Source organism: Peromyscus eremicus, chromosome 12 (assembly GCF_949786415.1).
Source record: "Peromyscus eremicus chromosome 12, PerEre_H2_v1, whole genome shotgun sequence".
Lineage (NCBI taxonomy): Eukaryota > Metazoa > Chordata > Mammalia > Rodentia > Cricetidae > Peromyscus > Peromyscus eremicus.
The window spans coordinates 26,507,737-26,524,851 of NC_081428.1; the positions used below are offsets into that span (position 1 = coordinate 26,507,737).

Here is a 17,115-nt window from a genome sequence, read left to right on the forward strand (position 1 = left end):
TATAGGAGAATTCAAAAGTTGGAAGTCCAACTGGACCAACACTACTTTTAACTCTCTAACTTCCATTAGGATAACAACTGTAGGGGGTTCCAAAACATTATGTGAAACCCATGAAAAACATAAAACTCAATGTCCACTTGTCTATATATGGCAAAAATTTAAGGAAAAAAAATCCCGTAGCTCTGTTTTGTTTTTCTAAACACTCTGTATTAAAAAAAGTCTTTAATGTTAAGTACTATTGCATTTAAATTCAAACACAACATATGATCAGGAAATTAACTATTTAGCAGGTAAATCATCTAGTAATTTGAAACAAGGAGAACAGAGGAAAAATTGTAAATTGAAGGTGGGTATATGGAAAGAAGAAAGAATTTTTGGAGTTGACATCTCTCTCCTTTCTTTCAGAAGTCTCTGCACTTGAAGCTCCTTCTTTATATTTTTAACTTAGTTTATTTCTGGTTTTACTTTTCTGCATTGAAGAGGACAGAGACTAGACAAGGAATCCACAAATGTAACTTTCATGTATGAAGTAAGTGAGAAAGCATAAGTCAACAAGCCCAGTCGATTCAAGGTTTTGTTGGGTGTTTCAATTACGTGTAAGTATCCAATATCCTGGGAAATTTGTGTTTTATGTTGACAACACAAATTTTCAGCTTCTTTGGAACACCTTGTTACAGTATAGTGGTAAATCTTGCTGGTTCTGTTGATTTTACTTTTCCAGTTCAATCTTTTTTTTAATGATAAATTTTAATCATTTATGCTTTGAGATATACCAGAGATCACATGCCCATTAAAATTTCAAACCAAATGGTGTACTCATTTAAAAATTGCTTTTCTGTAATGCTAGAATCCCCATAAGGAAGAAAAAAAAAATGAGCAGCAAGAAAGGTAACAAGGGCCCCACTTCCTCAGCTCAAAAGTTTGCAGACTCCTGTCACTCTGCATATGTTTCTTGGAGACGCAAAATGAAAGAAGTCAAACCAGGGGGCAAACAGAACACAAATTGACAGAAAGCTACTGATTAAAAAAAAAAAATCCACAGAGCATTCACATTTTGGCAATAAATAAATAAGTCTTCATGAAGTTAAAAAAGACATATTTGTTTAAATGAAGAATATATTTGTTAGACAACTATTTGGTGCTGGAAACATATTTTAAGTTAGAAAGTGTTTTACGGGAGTGATCACTCAATGGTTGACATTTTTACAATAAAATTGACACTTAAAACACAAGAAATATGATATTATTTTCAAACTAATGACTAAATATTTCTAATTTCTTCTTCTTCTTCTTCTTCTTCTTCTTCTTCTTCTTCTTCTTCTTCTTCTTCTTCTTCTTCTTCTTCTTCCTCTTCTTCTTTTAATATCTAGGATCTCATCATATACCCTGAGAAGGCCTTGAAGTAAGATAAATCTGCAAAATCTTCCTGCCTTAGATTTCTGATGGTGGGACTACATTCTGCACAGATTCTTTGTTGCCAGCCTAGTCCAATTACATTGTATCTGCTAGTATTTTACAGCAGTATGGTACATGCTTAATGTTTTATTATTTGACCTTTTTAAAATTGCATCTACATGGGGGGGGGGGTGCATGTGCCCACTCTATCACATGTAATGGAGAAAAAGAGGAAGTCAGGGAAAAACATGATTCTCTCCTTCCATTATGTGGATCTCAGGGATCAAACTCAGTCAGTCTTGGGAACAAGTGCATTTACTGGGCTGTCAGTATGGCCTCATTCTCTTTTACTTTATACTTTAAATGTTTGTATATGTAACATCATAATCATTAAATATCTGCTTTTGTCTTTTATACTTCTTAGCAGTCTTCAAGTGCTACCAATGCTATTACCCTGGTTATCTAAAAAAAGTATATAAAGAATTGATGATGCAGTAACAGTATTTTTATTTTATTCTGGTAGTATAACTACTAGGCAGAGTAGTCACCTAATTCTGGACAAATCCTGAGGGGTTACTGAATGAGGTAATATGGCTGTCATTCCTCTGGTTTGGCTGACTGGTTAGGAAAGCTTAGCCTTTGCATGATAGTCAGGAGTCACCAGAATGCTGGGTGACCCACAGCAGATCTGTGGAGTTGTATCTTCCCTTTCACTGCTAGCTGTCAACACGTTCTCACTAGGACCACTCTGTGTGTGAAGTTTAAGCTTTTCACTTTACATTTATTTTTAACCACAAAACATATTTTTACTAGGATTATAAAACCTCAAAAAGCCATTTTAATATCATTAATAATAACCATTGTTTAAAGCCATATCCTCTAGTTACATTATATATTGTAGAAAAAACTATAAAGGCACTCAATGATTAATAGAAGGACTTTCTTGAACAGTATAGAGTGCTTGAAAGATTTTTACAAAGTATAGACTCTCTCTCTCTCTCTCTCTCTCTCTCTCTCTCTCTCTCTCTCTCTCTGTGTGTGTGTGTGTGTGTGTGTGTGTGTGTATTCACGTAAGTAGAGTGTGGGTCCACACAAACCATAGCACATGTGGAAGTCAGATGACAACCTTGGGCCTCTGTTTGTGCTATCCCCTTGGTTGGAGACAGGGACTTGCTTTTTCTTCTCTGAGGCCATGTTAGTTGGCACTCTAGTTTCTAGGGATTCTTCTGTTTCCACCTCATATCTCCATATAAGAGTTCTGGGATGACAGATGCTTGCCTGATGGCATGGAGATTCTATATGGATTCTGGGACCCAGATTCGGTCTCCAGTCCTGTAGAGTAAACACTCTGAATTACTGACCTGTCCACAGTCCCTGCCTTTTTCCATCCATTAAATTTGCTTAAAAACAAAAAACATCAAGGCTGTGCTAGGTGTCCCACCATAGGTAGTGGGCTCCAAAACTCCAGCTAGTGGGCCAGTGATGAATCCTGATCCTACTGCCAGGGGCATCCATAAGCAGATCAAGCTAAAAAACTGTCTTGCTTACGCAGAGGTCCTTGTCCAGTCCTACCTATGGTGGGACACCTTGCACAGACTTGATACAGGGGAAGGGGCTTGGACCTGCCTCTACAGAATGCACTAGGCTCTTGGGACTTCCCATGGGAGACCTTGCCTTGTTGAAGGAGGGAATGGGGGGTTGTTGCAGGGGGGAAAGGGAGGAGGGGCAGGAGGATGGAGGAGAGGGGGTTCTGTGATTGGTATGTATAATGAATAAAAAAAATCCTTAATTAAAAATTTTTAAAAAAGCAACGAAAAAACCTTAAATTCATTTCTCTGGGATTTTTTTTGTTTCCCATTTATTTATTTATTTTAAATTCAATGTTACTAATGAAGTTTAATTTCAAATGAGCCCTCAGCTTCATTAGGCATACTTTACTCTGATTTCAACATGGCTTTCTTGAACCCTCCTCTTCCAAACTGTTTTAGAAGAAGAAGCTCAAAAACAAACCCTCTTCTAACTCACCTTGCTGCCAACTTATACAATATCCTCTATTTACCTTGTCACTGTGTATAGTGCTTATCCACATATAAAGACACCTTGAAGGCTGGACCTGAAAAGAGCCAATTTGCCTTCTCATGTGTGCATACTTGTGTGTGTGTGTGTGTGTGTGTGTGTGTGTGTGTGTGTGTGTGTGTAAATGGAGTGGATAGGTAAACCATAAAAAACCATTAAATTTCTTCCACTGTTCTGTGTTTGCATCCCATAGACACATAGATACTAACCAAAAGATACATATGACAAGTTAACTGATTAATACAAGTCAGGCTTAGTCAATAAATCAAAACAATGGAGGTAGAAATCTGACCTCCTTCTTAGATATAAAAATCTAAGGTTGACTTAGTAGAAATATTCAGTATCCATTGTTGTATATGAAAAAAGTAACATTTACTCTTGGTAATACTGACTACAGAAATGTTCTAATATATTACACAATATAAACTGGGGAAATATCAATGATTCCTAGCAAATAATTATTACCTGTCCTTGCTCTGTAGATTGTCAGACTTAGCAGGCTTAGAGACCACTAAAGATAGTTATATCCTTTATCATCAACTTTGGGCTCAACTTCCAATGTCTGATAACAAACTAGCTTAAAGAAGAAAAACTAACATAACTTCCCCTCCTTAAGACTTCCAATATCGTATGAAAGAAGAAGTAGAAGGGCTTTGTTAAAGCCAATTAAGGAAGGGTATCTCCTTTTGGTAATTATAGCTATTTTATAGATTTATTCATTTAATTTTTAGATGTATTTATTTATTTATATTGTATGTATATATGTGTGTGTGTGTGTATAAATGTACAGCACATGTAAAGAGATGCATAAAGAGATTAGAAGAGAGCATGACCAAAGTTATAGAGAGTTGTGAGCTATGTGATAATGGGTTCTGGGAACAGAACCAAACTCCTCTGCAAGATCAGCCAGGGCTCTTCATGCTGATCCATCTTTCTAGCTCTCTCTACTATTATTTTTTTAATCTAGCCAATTGCATTACTTTTTTTTAATAAAGGAATATGCCCCACATACCCTCTCTGGCTCTGGATAGATAGGAGACATTCTAACCTGCCTCAGAGATTATAGGATCACAAAGATATGCTACCCGAAATGAGCCTGTCAGTCACCTCGACAGGCAAATATTGCTCAGGAAAGCTGTCTGTTACAGTCACTTCAAGAAACATGATATACCTGAACATATGCTAAAAGACAGGCGTAAAACTGTCTTTCACAAGAGATGAATATGTACTCCACAATCCACTCCCTGGACTCAGTTGCTTGCAGATCCTCTCTACTAAGCCTGGCCACTTTCTGAGTCAGAACACAAAGAAGTGTAACTTCTTGCTTTTCCTGATATTGGCCAACATTTTAAGCTCTTTTGTCTGAAATCTGAGATTTCAGATTTAAATCTGAAATTCTCACTCTTTCAGCATACCCTCCTTTCCAGTGCAGCTGCTTAAGGACTGTTGAGCCTGACTGCATCCTAAACTTTTATTTCCAAAGGCATGCCCTTTTCAATCTCTGACCCATCCCTCTGTTCCTGGATGCTGCTACTGAGGTCTCCAGTTCACCTGCTCTCTTGTTCTTTTCTCTCAAACTCCAAATCGTCCTTAAGTTTCCTTCTAAATCCACTTTCAAATTTATCAAGACACAATTCCCAGTTACCATCTGACACCTTAAAATATAAATGGATTGAACACCTTAAAGAAACTCTTGTATTAATCAATGAACCTTTGAAAAAGATTATTTAAAAAAAAAAAAACTCCTATAATCAATTAAAGCACCACTCAGGACCTATAACTAATAATATTAAAAATAGTAAATTTATGTAAGAATTGAATATGGTTACATGTTTGGAAACACTCTGCATTTTATATATGCACTAAATCATTTCACCCCCCCCCCCAAAAAAAAAAGCAAACCTGTGAGGTAGGCACAAGACTACCACAAAGACATAACTGTACAGAATAAAGATTCCTTGTACCTATTCATACATATAAACATTTCGAAGACTAGACTCCAACCAGGTCATTTTTACCCTCTAAGCTATTCAGTCATTAGCCACACATTTGTGGCTAATCTACAAATTGAGCTAAGTATAATTATTTTGTAATGTTCTCAAGTTACACACCATGAGAATGAACAAGGGCCCAGCTGCTGTCACCTCATAGTTATACACCACTAAACATGTCCCTTTACCTAGCAGAGCTGTGATAACAGCAGCTGACATTGGAATGAGGCATAATTTAATAGTCACCTAACTTTTGTCCCCAGATTTCTTTTGAACTAAGATTTGGTAGAAAAAGCAAGAAGGAAAAAAAAATAAAAAAAATAAGGGATATATTTTATTAACAGTAACACGGTAGTTCTCTTATGATTGATGATATATGTTTTTTGAAACCCTAAATTAGAAACACTATATACAGAAACAATAAAAAAGCAAATCAGCCAAACTGATATTTTTTTAGGATCATACAGATGGAGATGAATGATGTGATAAGCAGAATGTATACCCAAATGTTCAAAAAATTATGGAATCATTTTATTTTTTGTGTTCATTGGATTTAAATTTTTTTCCATAAGAATATGTTTTGATCATACACTTTTCCTGCCACAGCTCTTCCAGGATCCTCCCCGCATCCCTTGTAAAAAGTACAACTCCATGTACTTTGTCTCTCTCAAACAAAACAACCAGAAAAAAAAACAAAAACAAAAACAAAAAACACTAAAAGGCAAAAATCAACAATCCAAAAATAAATAAAAAACATGTAACCATTTAAGTAAAAATTACTGTTTTCTTACTTTAAAAAAATCTCTACCAGTGGAAAAATGAAAACAAAATTCTACAAAATGAAAAAAATTAAAATGACTAAAACATAAATAATTATATTACTCCCGCATCTACCATAACTTCTATAACTGCTCCCCCTTTATAAGATAATTTCTTAAATGTTTTAAAACATACTATACTTGCAAGAGCAAGTCGTGATTACTGTTAATGAACTAATGTTGAACATTACAATGTGTGGCTGAATACGCACATCCAACATTGTCTTAAGACAACATTAGAGCTCTGTAATATGCTGCAGAGCTAGTCCATAGATTGGAAAGTACAATGTTGACAATCAGGATGCTCGCTGAGTAGTAAGTTTATCAAAGATGCCAGATAATCAAGGGTGATCAAAACATGACTATATGAAATCACATCCAAGTATGTGATTATGGGCGTTTAGTCAGTGCAGTTACAGAGGAAAGATCTCAGCATGCAGACTGGTGAGGAAAGAGGGTGTAACAGTGGGGTCATCCAAGAAGGGAAGAGCAAAAGTCCCAGGATCCAGACTGGAGACAGCCTGTAGCATTCAACAAACTGAAAGATAGTTTGGATGGTGGAACAGAACAAGCAGAAGACCTGGCCAGGGTTGGAGGGACTACAGGGATGGGCTTGCTTTGCCATTGAAGACTAACGAGTCACCTAGAGGACACAGGGATACTGAAGGCTTTGGGGCAGTACAAGGACATGATGACAAAATTAAAAAAAAAAAAAGATATTTAAATTCATGACAGCTAGTAGGGAAGTACTAATTTTTACAAACAATTTTACTAATTATAAAATTTAAAGCTATTATGATATGACTGATTTAAAAGCAGAGGAACATCATACATAGATAACATAGCATGGTAGACTGATTTTTATTAAAGAATGCATTAAAATTAGAAGCAATGTACAAGAAAAAGAAAAGCTAGAATTAATTAAAATTAGGGAAGAGCTTTAGGCCCTATACAAAAGAATAACTTCAAAGTTAAATTTGCTATCACACATGTGGTCAATTCATCATCCTATAGAAAGATAGATGTTAGAAGCAATTACACTTCTTTATTTTGTTACTCTTGACAGTTTCATGTAAAGAGTTTCCCAACAAACACTTGTCTGTCTTAAGTTGAATATAATATGTGAAAATGAATGTTTTGGAAATATTATGATTAACAATCTTCAGAAGATTAACAAATGCCCCAAATCTACAGAAATTGCTCTACTAAGAGAAACACCAAGAAACAGGAAGTAGTGTACACAGATATTTCCTGTCCCCAAAACTCAGTAATGGAAGAGGTAGGAAGCAATCGTGGCTGCTCTCTACTTCTCTGATCTTTCAGGTTTTTAGTCCTATATGTTACTCCAGGTTTTTATTGATAAGGTTAATTAGATTTATACATCAAAGTGGTCCACCTTAGGAACTTTCTGAAGCCTATCTTCAAACTTACAGCTTGCAAACAAGAGAGGATACTGAAAAACCTGAGATTTCATACAACAACTCTCAGAAAAATACAAAATAAATCTAACACTGGGAAGCATATTTTGTCGAAATACAACTCAGGCTCTTGGACATTTTTTTTATAATTTTGCCCATTGTTCGCCAGTCAACAAGCCCGACTCTCCTAAAACCCAAGCATTCAAATGTTTGCTGGAGGGAAGAAGATATAGAAACATAGTAGTTAATTTCCTTATCTTATTATTCAGCATTCTTTGGGTAAGGACCATCTAATAGTTCGCTGCATTCAAAACTAAGTATTTTGCTCTTCACAATGTCCCTCGGCCATGAGTTTCACACTGTGACACAAGTATCTCGCATGTAACTATTTCAGAGAAAATCCAAACCATTTGCTTATTAGTTTGTTATCTGACAACTACAACATTACTTTGCTTAATATTAAAATGCTACAATAACATCAGAAGGAAGACATTTTAAATAATAATTTTGGGATTAAAATATTTCAGCATTCTGATTGACAAAAATAATGAATAAAATCAAAGTTGATATTCTTTTTAAATCTGAAAAACCAAAGTATTCTTCATCACTTACATTAGATAACATTTTAAGCACAGATTTACTTTCTCTGTAACTCACACTCACCCATGAAATTGAGATATCCTTCTCCACCAAGCCCGTGAGTAATGAGCCGAATCATCTTGTGCAGTTGTATTCCTCGATCAATAACTGGAGTGAAAGGAGCCAGAACACTCATGTTCGTGTACATCTCAGCATCCATCAGCCAAAACGCCAGTGTCTTATCGCCAACCAGTGCCTACAGAAACAATTCACTGGATAAACCAGGAGCATGGGTACTGAGACTACGCAGTTAGAGCTTACAGCAGCAGAACACAAGGCTATATGGTGGGCAAACCAAATTGGACGGGGTTTGGACCATTATTAATTTCCAGTGGTTACTTTCTTTGCTGAAAGGCAGATTATTTGTTACACCTAGGATAGTGCTTACAATTTTCTAAAATTTTCTGAAATGTTTCTTATAATGGTAAGAATATTACCTGGCCAAAAAGATGATATATATATATATATATATATACCATGATTTCATTTGTTTTGAGAACAATGGGAAAAATTTAAAATATACATATGCATGTATATGAAATGGTAAAGTAGAAAAAGAAATTACAAAGATCCTTTGTTCCCATCATTAGATAAAAATTCAAGCTTGCATTCTTACTTTATTTGCCACTTAAGTTTAGTTTAGTTTATGTAAACATTACCAATGATGACTAGGACAGATGACTCATTAATGCTCTAGGTAGCAGAAAAGAGGCCTCTGACCACATGTACTACTGAAGAGTAAAGACAGTTAACTAATGAAAGTATTCATCATTGACAGAAGGGGAGTAGATAGTGAATGTGTAGTATGGGGTAACCCACAATCTCAGTATGCCGAGAGTTTCACTTTGCAATTATTTAAAATTATAAACCTATTATCCCACTAAGCTATTTTAATTAGAATGACTTCTTTGAAGTGTGAGTGCAAGATCTGTAGCACACATCCCTAAACCATTTGCCTTTCCTACTTAATGCTTCTGTATACCTGTTTGTTTTTGTCACCTCCGATCCTGCTTAAAAAGTGTTGGACTTTATGTTCACAGGGGAAGATGATTTTCAAGTCAAATAGCCCTCTAAAATACATCCCATTGGGATACAGATAATCTTAGATACTTAATAGTTAAGGTTAAGAATTTATCTAAAAATTATAGAATACCTCTTACCATGTATTATATGTACTTAGAGTTATTCATTGTATAAATAGGTGTCTAGGTATCTTTTAATAAGCTTAAGAATGAGCGCACATTTGCTTTGGTAATGAATGAAGCATTTGGTTCATTATTGACATTCCCAACAATTTATATTCCTTAAAAGAATGAAACAATTCTCAGCAAATCTACATTTCTTTACAGATAGGGCAAAAAGTTACAAAATAAATTTACAAACTTTCTTTTTCAATTTTTTTTTATTCAACCCATATAGTTTTTATTTTATTTATTCAAACAAATATACATGTCGGTAATTTACAATGTGCTGTGATTTCTATGTTTATTCACAAAAAGTAATAATTTATACATGCATTTTAATTTTCTCTGGGGGTTTTGTTATTTTGTTATTGCTGTTGTTGCTGGTGCTGCGCTGTTGTTTTGAGACAAGGTTTTCCTGTATAGCTCTGGCTGTCCTGGAACTCACTCTGTAGACCAGACTGGCCTCAAACTCAGGTAGATTCACCTGCTTCCCACGTGCTGAGACTAAAGGCATTTGCCACCAGAGCTGGCAATTTTCACTGTTTCATACTTAGTGAGAACTTCTCACCCCCGACTCCCTGACGTTCTACCCTTTAAACTGCTGCTCTTTTCTAGTCTGTGTTTTTATAGGTATGTACTTGATCACTTATATAGATCATAGACATTACAATTTGAGTTGATAAGAAAGTTATGCCTAATTTGGTAGTTGTAAATTTAGTATAGGTCTACTTTACAGTTCAACAAACTTCTACTTAAGGTTCAAAACAGCAAATATTTTAGGTGAATAAATTATGTATGGCAAGTGTCTAAATATGCCACATAGTGCAAAAAAAAAAAAGAAAAAAAAAAGAAACCATGAAATTGAGCAAGCACAGTTGTGTTCAAGTTTGCTGTATTCACAGGCAACAGAAAATGGTAGAGTGTGAGGCAGGGGCTACGCCAAAGGCCTGTGTACCTGCACATTCCTATCAAGAGAAAACTGAAAAGTCAGTATTTGTGTAACATGCCTATTAATACTAGAATAATGAATACATTTATACTCTTAATATAGACATTCCTAAGTATTTCAAAATATTCTTTGTCTCAATTTTTACCCACAAAATGGAATTTTTAATATTTTTCATGCATATAAGAATAATAATGAACCAGGCTCCATGATATATGCCTTTAATTCCAGCACTTAGGAGGCAGAGGCAGGCCGATACCTGCAAATTTCAGGATAGCTTGATCTACACAGCAAGTTCTAAGACATCTAGTTCTACATAGAGAAACTGTGCCTCACATACACAAAAAGAATTAAAAGAGCTTTCAATTGCTAAATGGTGCCTCCTGTCCTGACATACTACATTCATTGAGTGTTGTAGGAACAGTCACAGTACTCAAGTGTAGGGGTGAAAAATGAATGGGGACACACTTTCTGCCTGCCCTAATGCTTGATACGAATATAGAGCATGAGGCAGCTAAGTTTTCCACCCTGAATAACATACAGCTTTATAGAGAATGTGATACTTGAGCCAGGTCTGAGTGGGAGTCTCTTTGGTGAAGTAAGGGGGAAAGTGTCAGACTGAAAGAAGACCTTTCAGAAAGAGGCAGAAGTATGACAGGATGGAATAGAAGGCAGAGAGCTGGGGAAGGGATGAAACCTGTCCTGCATGAGTGACGCTGAGTGCCAAGCTCCAGCCAATAGAACTGGCTTGATGAGTTGAGGCGTGCTCTTTGGAAAATAGCTCAGGCTGCAACCGAGGGTTGAAAGTAAAGTGGGACAAGTGCAGCCTGGGTGATGATCAATTATAGCAGGCTCCTGTGGTTGAGGAAGAAAATGTAAATTGAGAAAACTGTAGGTGGAGACCTATCGTGGCAATACCAACACACTAGATTAAAACCACCATTCCTATGGCAAAAGAAACCATTAATACTTGCAACTTCAATGTGAAGTACTCAGAAGTATAATTTATGGACATTTGAAGGAACTTTACAATGCTTTTCAAATGTGGATTTATGTATGTATGTACATATGTACATAAATGTTACAATACCTGTACTTAACTATAACGGTTTGTACTTAGAGATGTAACAGAATACAAAGATTAAAAGGAAGATAAATATTGACAGAGAAGAAAAATGACTTTATACATATTCATTTACCTGATCATGGCTCTCTGCATAAGCAACACATTTTTCAAGGTAGCGTCGATTTGTGAGAGTGTATACTATATTGCCCATATTCCAGTCTTCATCTTTAAATTCTTTAAGTAACTACACACAAGAGGGAAAAGAAACTCCTAAGTAACACATACTTTTCATTCTTTAAACCTCAACCTGAAAGCATATTATTAGCTATTTGACATGTAGATATAGTGATGATGCTATTGTTTGTGGTTATACTGAAAATAAAATTGTATCTTCAAAACACATAAGCATTCAAGAGCATTAAGTGAAATGGCAACCGTGGCAGGCATTTATCTATCCCTAAGATATTAACAAGGCTACAATGCTAGGTTTCATTTATTTTTCTGCTGTACGTATTTATTCCACTTATATCCTTCTCTAAATTTTAATATAGTATGTGTAAATGGAAGGGTGTACCATTAGTGTTGGTGTGCAAGTGATTGGTGGTTTTTCTGCATATGTCTTAAATTATACTTTGAGATTTCTGCCATTCTTCTATAACCTGGAATAACTGAAACATCATGATTGGCAGTCAATTTTGCTTCACTTTCCTGTTTTTTCACACTGGGTCTTCCTGTAACTTTAAAACACTAGAGATAAACTTGCTACATTTTTAGACTTAAAAATGTTTTAGCAAGAAGAGTATTTTGTTCCATTCATAAACAATGATAATTAAAACAATTATTTCAGAGTGAAAATGCTAATTATAAAATAATTATTATCTTAATAGACTACACTGGTTTTCTTTCTACTTCATTTTCCTTGGTCTGGCTTCTGCCCTTTTACCGTGCTGTGATGCCGCTGACCTAAGACCTCAGATGTCATCTCTTGGGTCAGTAATTGCTCTTTCTGAGTTAAATACTTTCTCTACATGGCCTGCTGACCCTCATCCTTCACATGAAGTGTTCCCTCCTAGTGTCTACCACTGTGTACTTGATGTTTTATCTCTTCCCAGACCTATGGATATCATTCAAATTACTTTACCATGTGAGCCTACTCAAGATGAGGTTGCTTGAATTTATGTCCTAAATGCAGTTTCTCTATTATTCTTTTTTTATTTTTTTTCTGATCGGGCCAATGTTCTGTTCAAAGCATTGAGGAAACTTGCTTCTAGGCAAAATTGCAAGATGGTCCTAGTGTTCCTGTTCTCTCTTATTCATATATTTGTGTTACCTCCCTGAGTGCTTATAATCTCCAAATATGATAATACGATGGATGCAGTCTGAAGATGAGATAATACCTGAGCACTGCAGCAAGTTTCCAAACCTGTGGCAAGTTGTCATTTCAATAGAAAACTGATGAAATTTCTGGTACCAGAAAAATATATGTGAACCTCCAGAGAATTTTGCTAAGAGGAAACGATAATCCAGGAAATTACAAACTACATGGTCCCGCTTACAGTCCATTTGAGGAACTGCAAACAGATAAGAGTGGAAATCACAAGAGTCACTGCTCGGGAACAAGGAGTGACTGGGAGTCAGAATGGAATGGACATCTACAAAGACAGCATGGGAGGATTCTATATCTTACCTAGATCAATGTTGCCATATTCATTATGGCACTGTATAAATTTACAAATTAGCAACACGGAAGGACTTATTTGTTACAAATTGTACCTAAATATATAATTTTATAACACAAAAAAAGTAAGTATAATGCATGTCTATGCCACACAAAACACATTGAATGGTAAAAAAATTTCAGGTAGGATAAGCAGAGAACAGTTCCAAATGCATACATCCCTTCATATGATGAGTAGTGAAGGAGCATGGGTAAATGCATACCTCACCTTTACATGCTAACTTCAGTGATTTACATCCGATCAGGCAAAATGAGTATTCCATATCTTTGTAAACATTTCTTACGGAAATGGTTAACATATAATGATAGTCTAATCAAGTGAGTATAAAAGAACACAAAGGGAATATTTCACATAACTTTGTGTAACAAAATCATGACTGCAATCTAACATTCGTATCTTTTGAGTAGATGATAGTGAAAGCCATATATATTCCACTAGTCTTGTCATCTAGTTTAATATATTCTGTTTCACTGCTATTGGAGACAATGACTGCCATCTATTTATTTTAAAAGAATTGTAAACTATTTTTTTTTTTATCTTATATGTCTTGTTGTTTTGTCTTTAACATATGTCTATGTACTATATGGATGTAGTGTCTGCAGAGGCCAGAAGGGGGTGTTGGAACTCCTGGGACTGGAGTTACAGTCCTCATGAGTCAGAAAGTCAACAGATACAGGGAACTGTACCAGGTCCTCTGGAAGGGCAGGCAATGCTCCCAGGAGCTGAGTGCATCCCCAGCCCGAGCTGTGTTCTTAACTATGTATCTCATAAAAAACAAGGCCAAGTCACTGTATCCAAGGACTTAAGAATAACTTAACCATCTAGATTTTAACCTTTTAGAAATAAAGCCACAAATTTGTCATGCAGAAACATTCTTAAGTAGATGCATAAAACAGGAAATGTCATGTGCCTTCAAAGGGTTTCTGAATTCAAGATGGTCGGATCTTAGGCATTAGATGGTGATCTTTCCTTTTGTGTGACATACTGCCTACTATTATACAGAAGGTACTAAAAGGTTGAATGGGCTAATTTTAAAGATTTAGAGGCGGGGAAACACCATCAACATTCTAAAAAGATTATGTCCCACCGTGAGCTATGATTGAGTAGGAAATAATTCTAGGTTGATCTATACTTTTGATATATTCTTGAACCTACACAAAGTATGGTGAAGAATTTTAGGAACAGGTTAAAATGTAGGATTTGGATTGAAGGTGAAAATGAATTATACATGAAAGACTAGAAGGGATAAGAAATTTGGGCTGATAATCTTATGCCAAAGGAAGAAATGTGCAAAGACAAACAGTTTGTATAGTAACAAACTTAATGCATCTTTCAATGTACTAATCCAGAACAATCACATAGCCCAATACACTTTGGAAAATACTTGCTCATGCACCTACTAATCATTATTAAAGGAAAAGCAGATGTCAAGTTGGGACAGCCTCACTATCAGAGCTGAGCAATGTAGAACCTGCCTGAGGGACATAAAGGACAGCAAGTGATTAGTATAGTCACATCGTTCATCGATCCTATGAGTTTCCCAACAGGAAGTGAAACACTTCTGTCACTGTGGCCCTTGGAAATAGTTCATGCATACTTAAGGGCTCATCAAGAAGCTATGTTCATTCATCTAAATGTCTTACTTCTTATATTTATTTGGCCCATGATTATAGATAGCCATATCTTCACAAAGTGTGCTTTTCTTTTTTTTTGTTTTTTGTTTTTTGTTTTTTGTTTTGTTTTTTTTTCGAGACAGGGTTTCTCTGTGTAGCTTTGTGCCTTCCCTGGAACTCACTTGGTAGCCCAGGCTGGCCTCGAACTCACAGCGATCCACCTGGCTCTGCCTCCCGAGTGCTGGGATTAAAGGCGTGCGCCACCACCGCCCGGCTCAAAGTGTGCTTTTCAAACCTAAGTTTATATAATGCCTTTGGTCCTTTAAGAAAACTCATGTAAATACACACACACACACACACACACACACACACACACACACACACACACACACGGGGGGGGATGGGGAAGGTATAAAGAGAGGGATAGAGGGAATCTAAATTATTTGAATTATTAAAATTATAAAACTGTAAGAAAAAATAAGTAGCTACCATTTATGATTATTCTATCCTATTTGATATTTGGTAAGGATTTGTTGAATGAAGGTACAGGTGAACCTAGATTTGCTGAGTGAAAGGCCACACTCTGAAGAAAATATATAAAAAAAATAAGCAATTTCTACATCACTAGGTAATTGTGGATAGGGATAAATGTTTTGAAAAAGTTTGATGTGTTTTAAGTACAGACCACTACAGTTCCACAGATCTGCAATTATAAGGCAAAATTCTACTCAACATTTTATTAATATTATTCTCTTGCTGGAATAATAGAAATGTGAAAACTTTGCTATACTCCTTTAAATTTTTGAGAACCATCTTATGGTTGGTTCTCAAAAGCACAATGACACATTCACAGGTGAACTAATGTTTCACCTATATCTGCAACTAATGATCATGATTAATAATTAAATTGAACAAATAAATTCATATGTGATACATGGGGGAGTGAAAAATAACATAGAAACTTACTTGGATCCATTTATCTGGAATTGCCATTGCTAATCTGTAATCAAAACCACCTCCTCCCTGGGAAGTTGGAGAACAGAGAGCCGGCATTCCTGATACATCCTAAAACAAAGTGTATTATAATTATCAGCTCATATTATTCAAGTTAATTTCATGACAGCAAAGTCCAGACCGAACAAATGAAGTTAAAAAAGGCATATATTTCTGAGTATTTTAATGACATAATTGTAAAAGCAAACACAATTTTGACTTCACATATTAGTTCCCCCTATGTCATTTTTCTAATGTTTTCACACTAGCACAACTTTCATTCCAAAGGGCTATTTTCCCTTTCATGAGTATCAACTTGAGAACAACAACAAAAGCAAAGTAAAAGTATTTTCAAAAATTGCTTAATCTTAGAGGCTTAAAACAAATTCACCTACCATGTTTACTAAAACCAAAAAAAAAAAAATGTGTACAGCCTATCTCTGCTATACTTCTATGTCTAGCCCTGTGAGTACTGCATCCTGAAGAAATGGAAAACACGGGGAATACATTAACAGTGAGGCAATAAGGTGGTTTCATTTCAGTAGGTTACACTGGAAAGAGTCACTGAGATCAGCCACTGGGTGTTTTCATTAGCAGATACAGAAACAAAGGCTCACTGAGGTGAAGGAATCTTGAAAGAGAGAGGCTTACTAATGGTGGAGTCATGGCTCAGACATCAGACATCATCTGTTGCCAGTGTTTTCTCCTGTCATGATACCTTAGAATACTGAGAAGTAAATGATAATCAAATAGACAACTGAGCTGAGAAATTGGGCAAAAGGATACTGAGGTAGCAGAAGATATTTTTGTAATAACAACAGCAAAATACAAGCTAAATACTATCATTCTAACTCGGCACTAGATTTCAAACAAATAATTTTCTTCTGTTCAGTGTCTGTGGCCAGTCTTATTTACTCTTAATTACCTCTTCTAGACTATATGTTTTCAAACGGAGTTCCACCATTTCCAATTCCTCTTTACAAAAACAATCAACATCTTATGAGATAGTTTGCTTCTATTTTGTACTGTAATAAAATTCAGTATCTAATAGTAGAAATATAAAATTCTTTAGCTAAAGATTCAATTAAGTCATCAGACATTAAGCATTTGCTATACATCTTCCTACCCAGTATTCTGTTTCCGTATAACTTGTTTGTAAGACACATAATGGAAGAAGTTGCTTTTGTTGGCTAATGTGACCGAAGACTCTTGCTTAGTGGCTAGCACTTGACACAAA

The 17,115-nt window shown here is 35.6% G+C and overlaps 1 protein-coding gene across 1 annotated transcript in view; it reads right to left on the reverse strand.

Moving 5' to 3' along the window:
* Gbe1 (1,4-alpha-glucan branching enzyme 1) overlaps positions 1–17,115 on the reverse strand; it is a 245,133-nt gene that overhangs the window by 52,010 nt on the left and 176,008 nt on the right. Inside the window, exons 10-12 of the mRNA XM_059277170.1 lie at positions 15,852–15,950; positions 11,667–11,777; positions 8,362–8,533 (exon numbers count right to left, since the gene is read on the reverse strand). Of these exons, the coding sequence (XP_059133153.1) occupies positions 8,362–8,533; positions 11,667–11,777; positions 15,852–15,950 (382 nt within the window). The remainder of the gene's footprint in view (positions 1–8,361; positions 8,534–11,666; positions 11,778–15,851; positions 15,951–17,115) is intronic.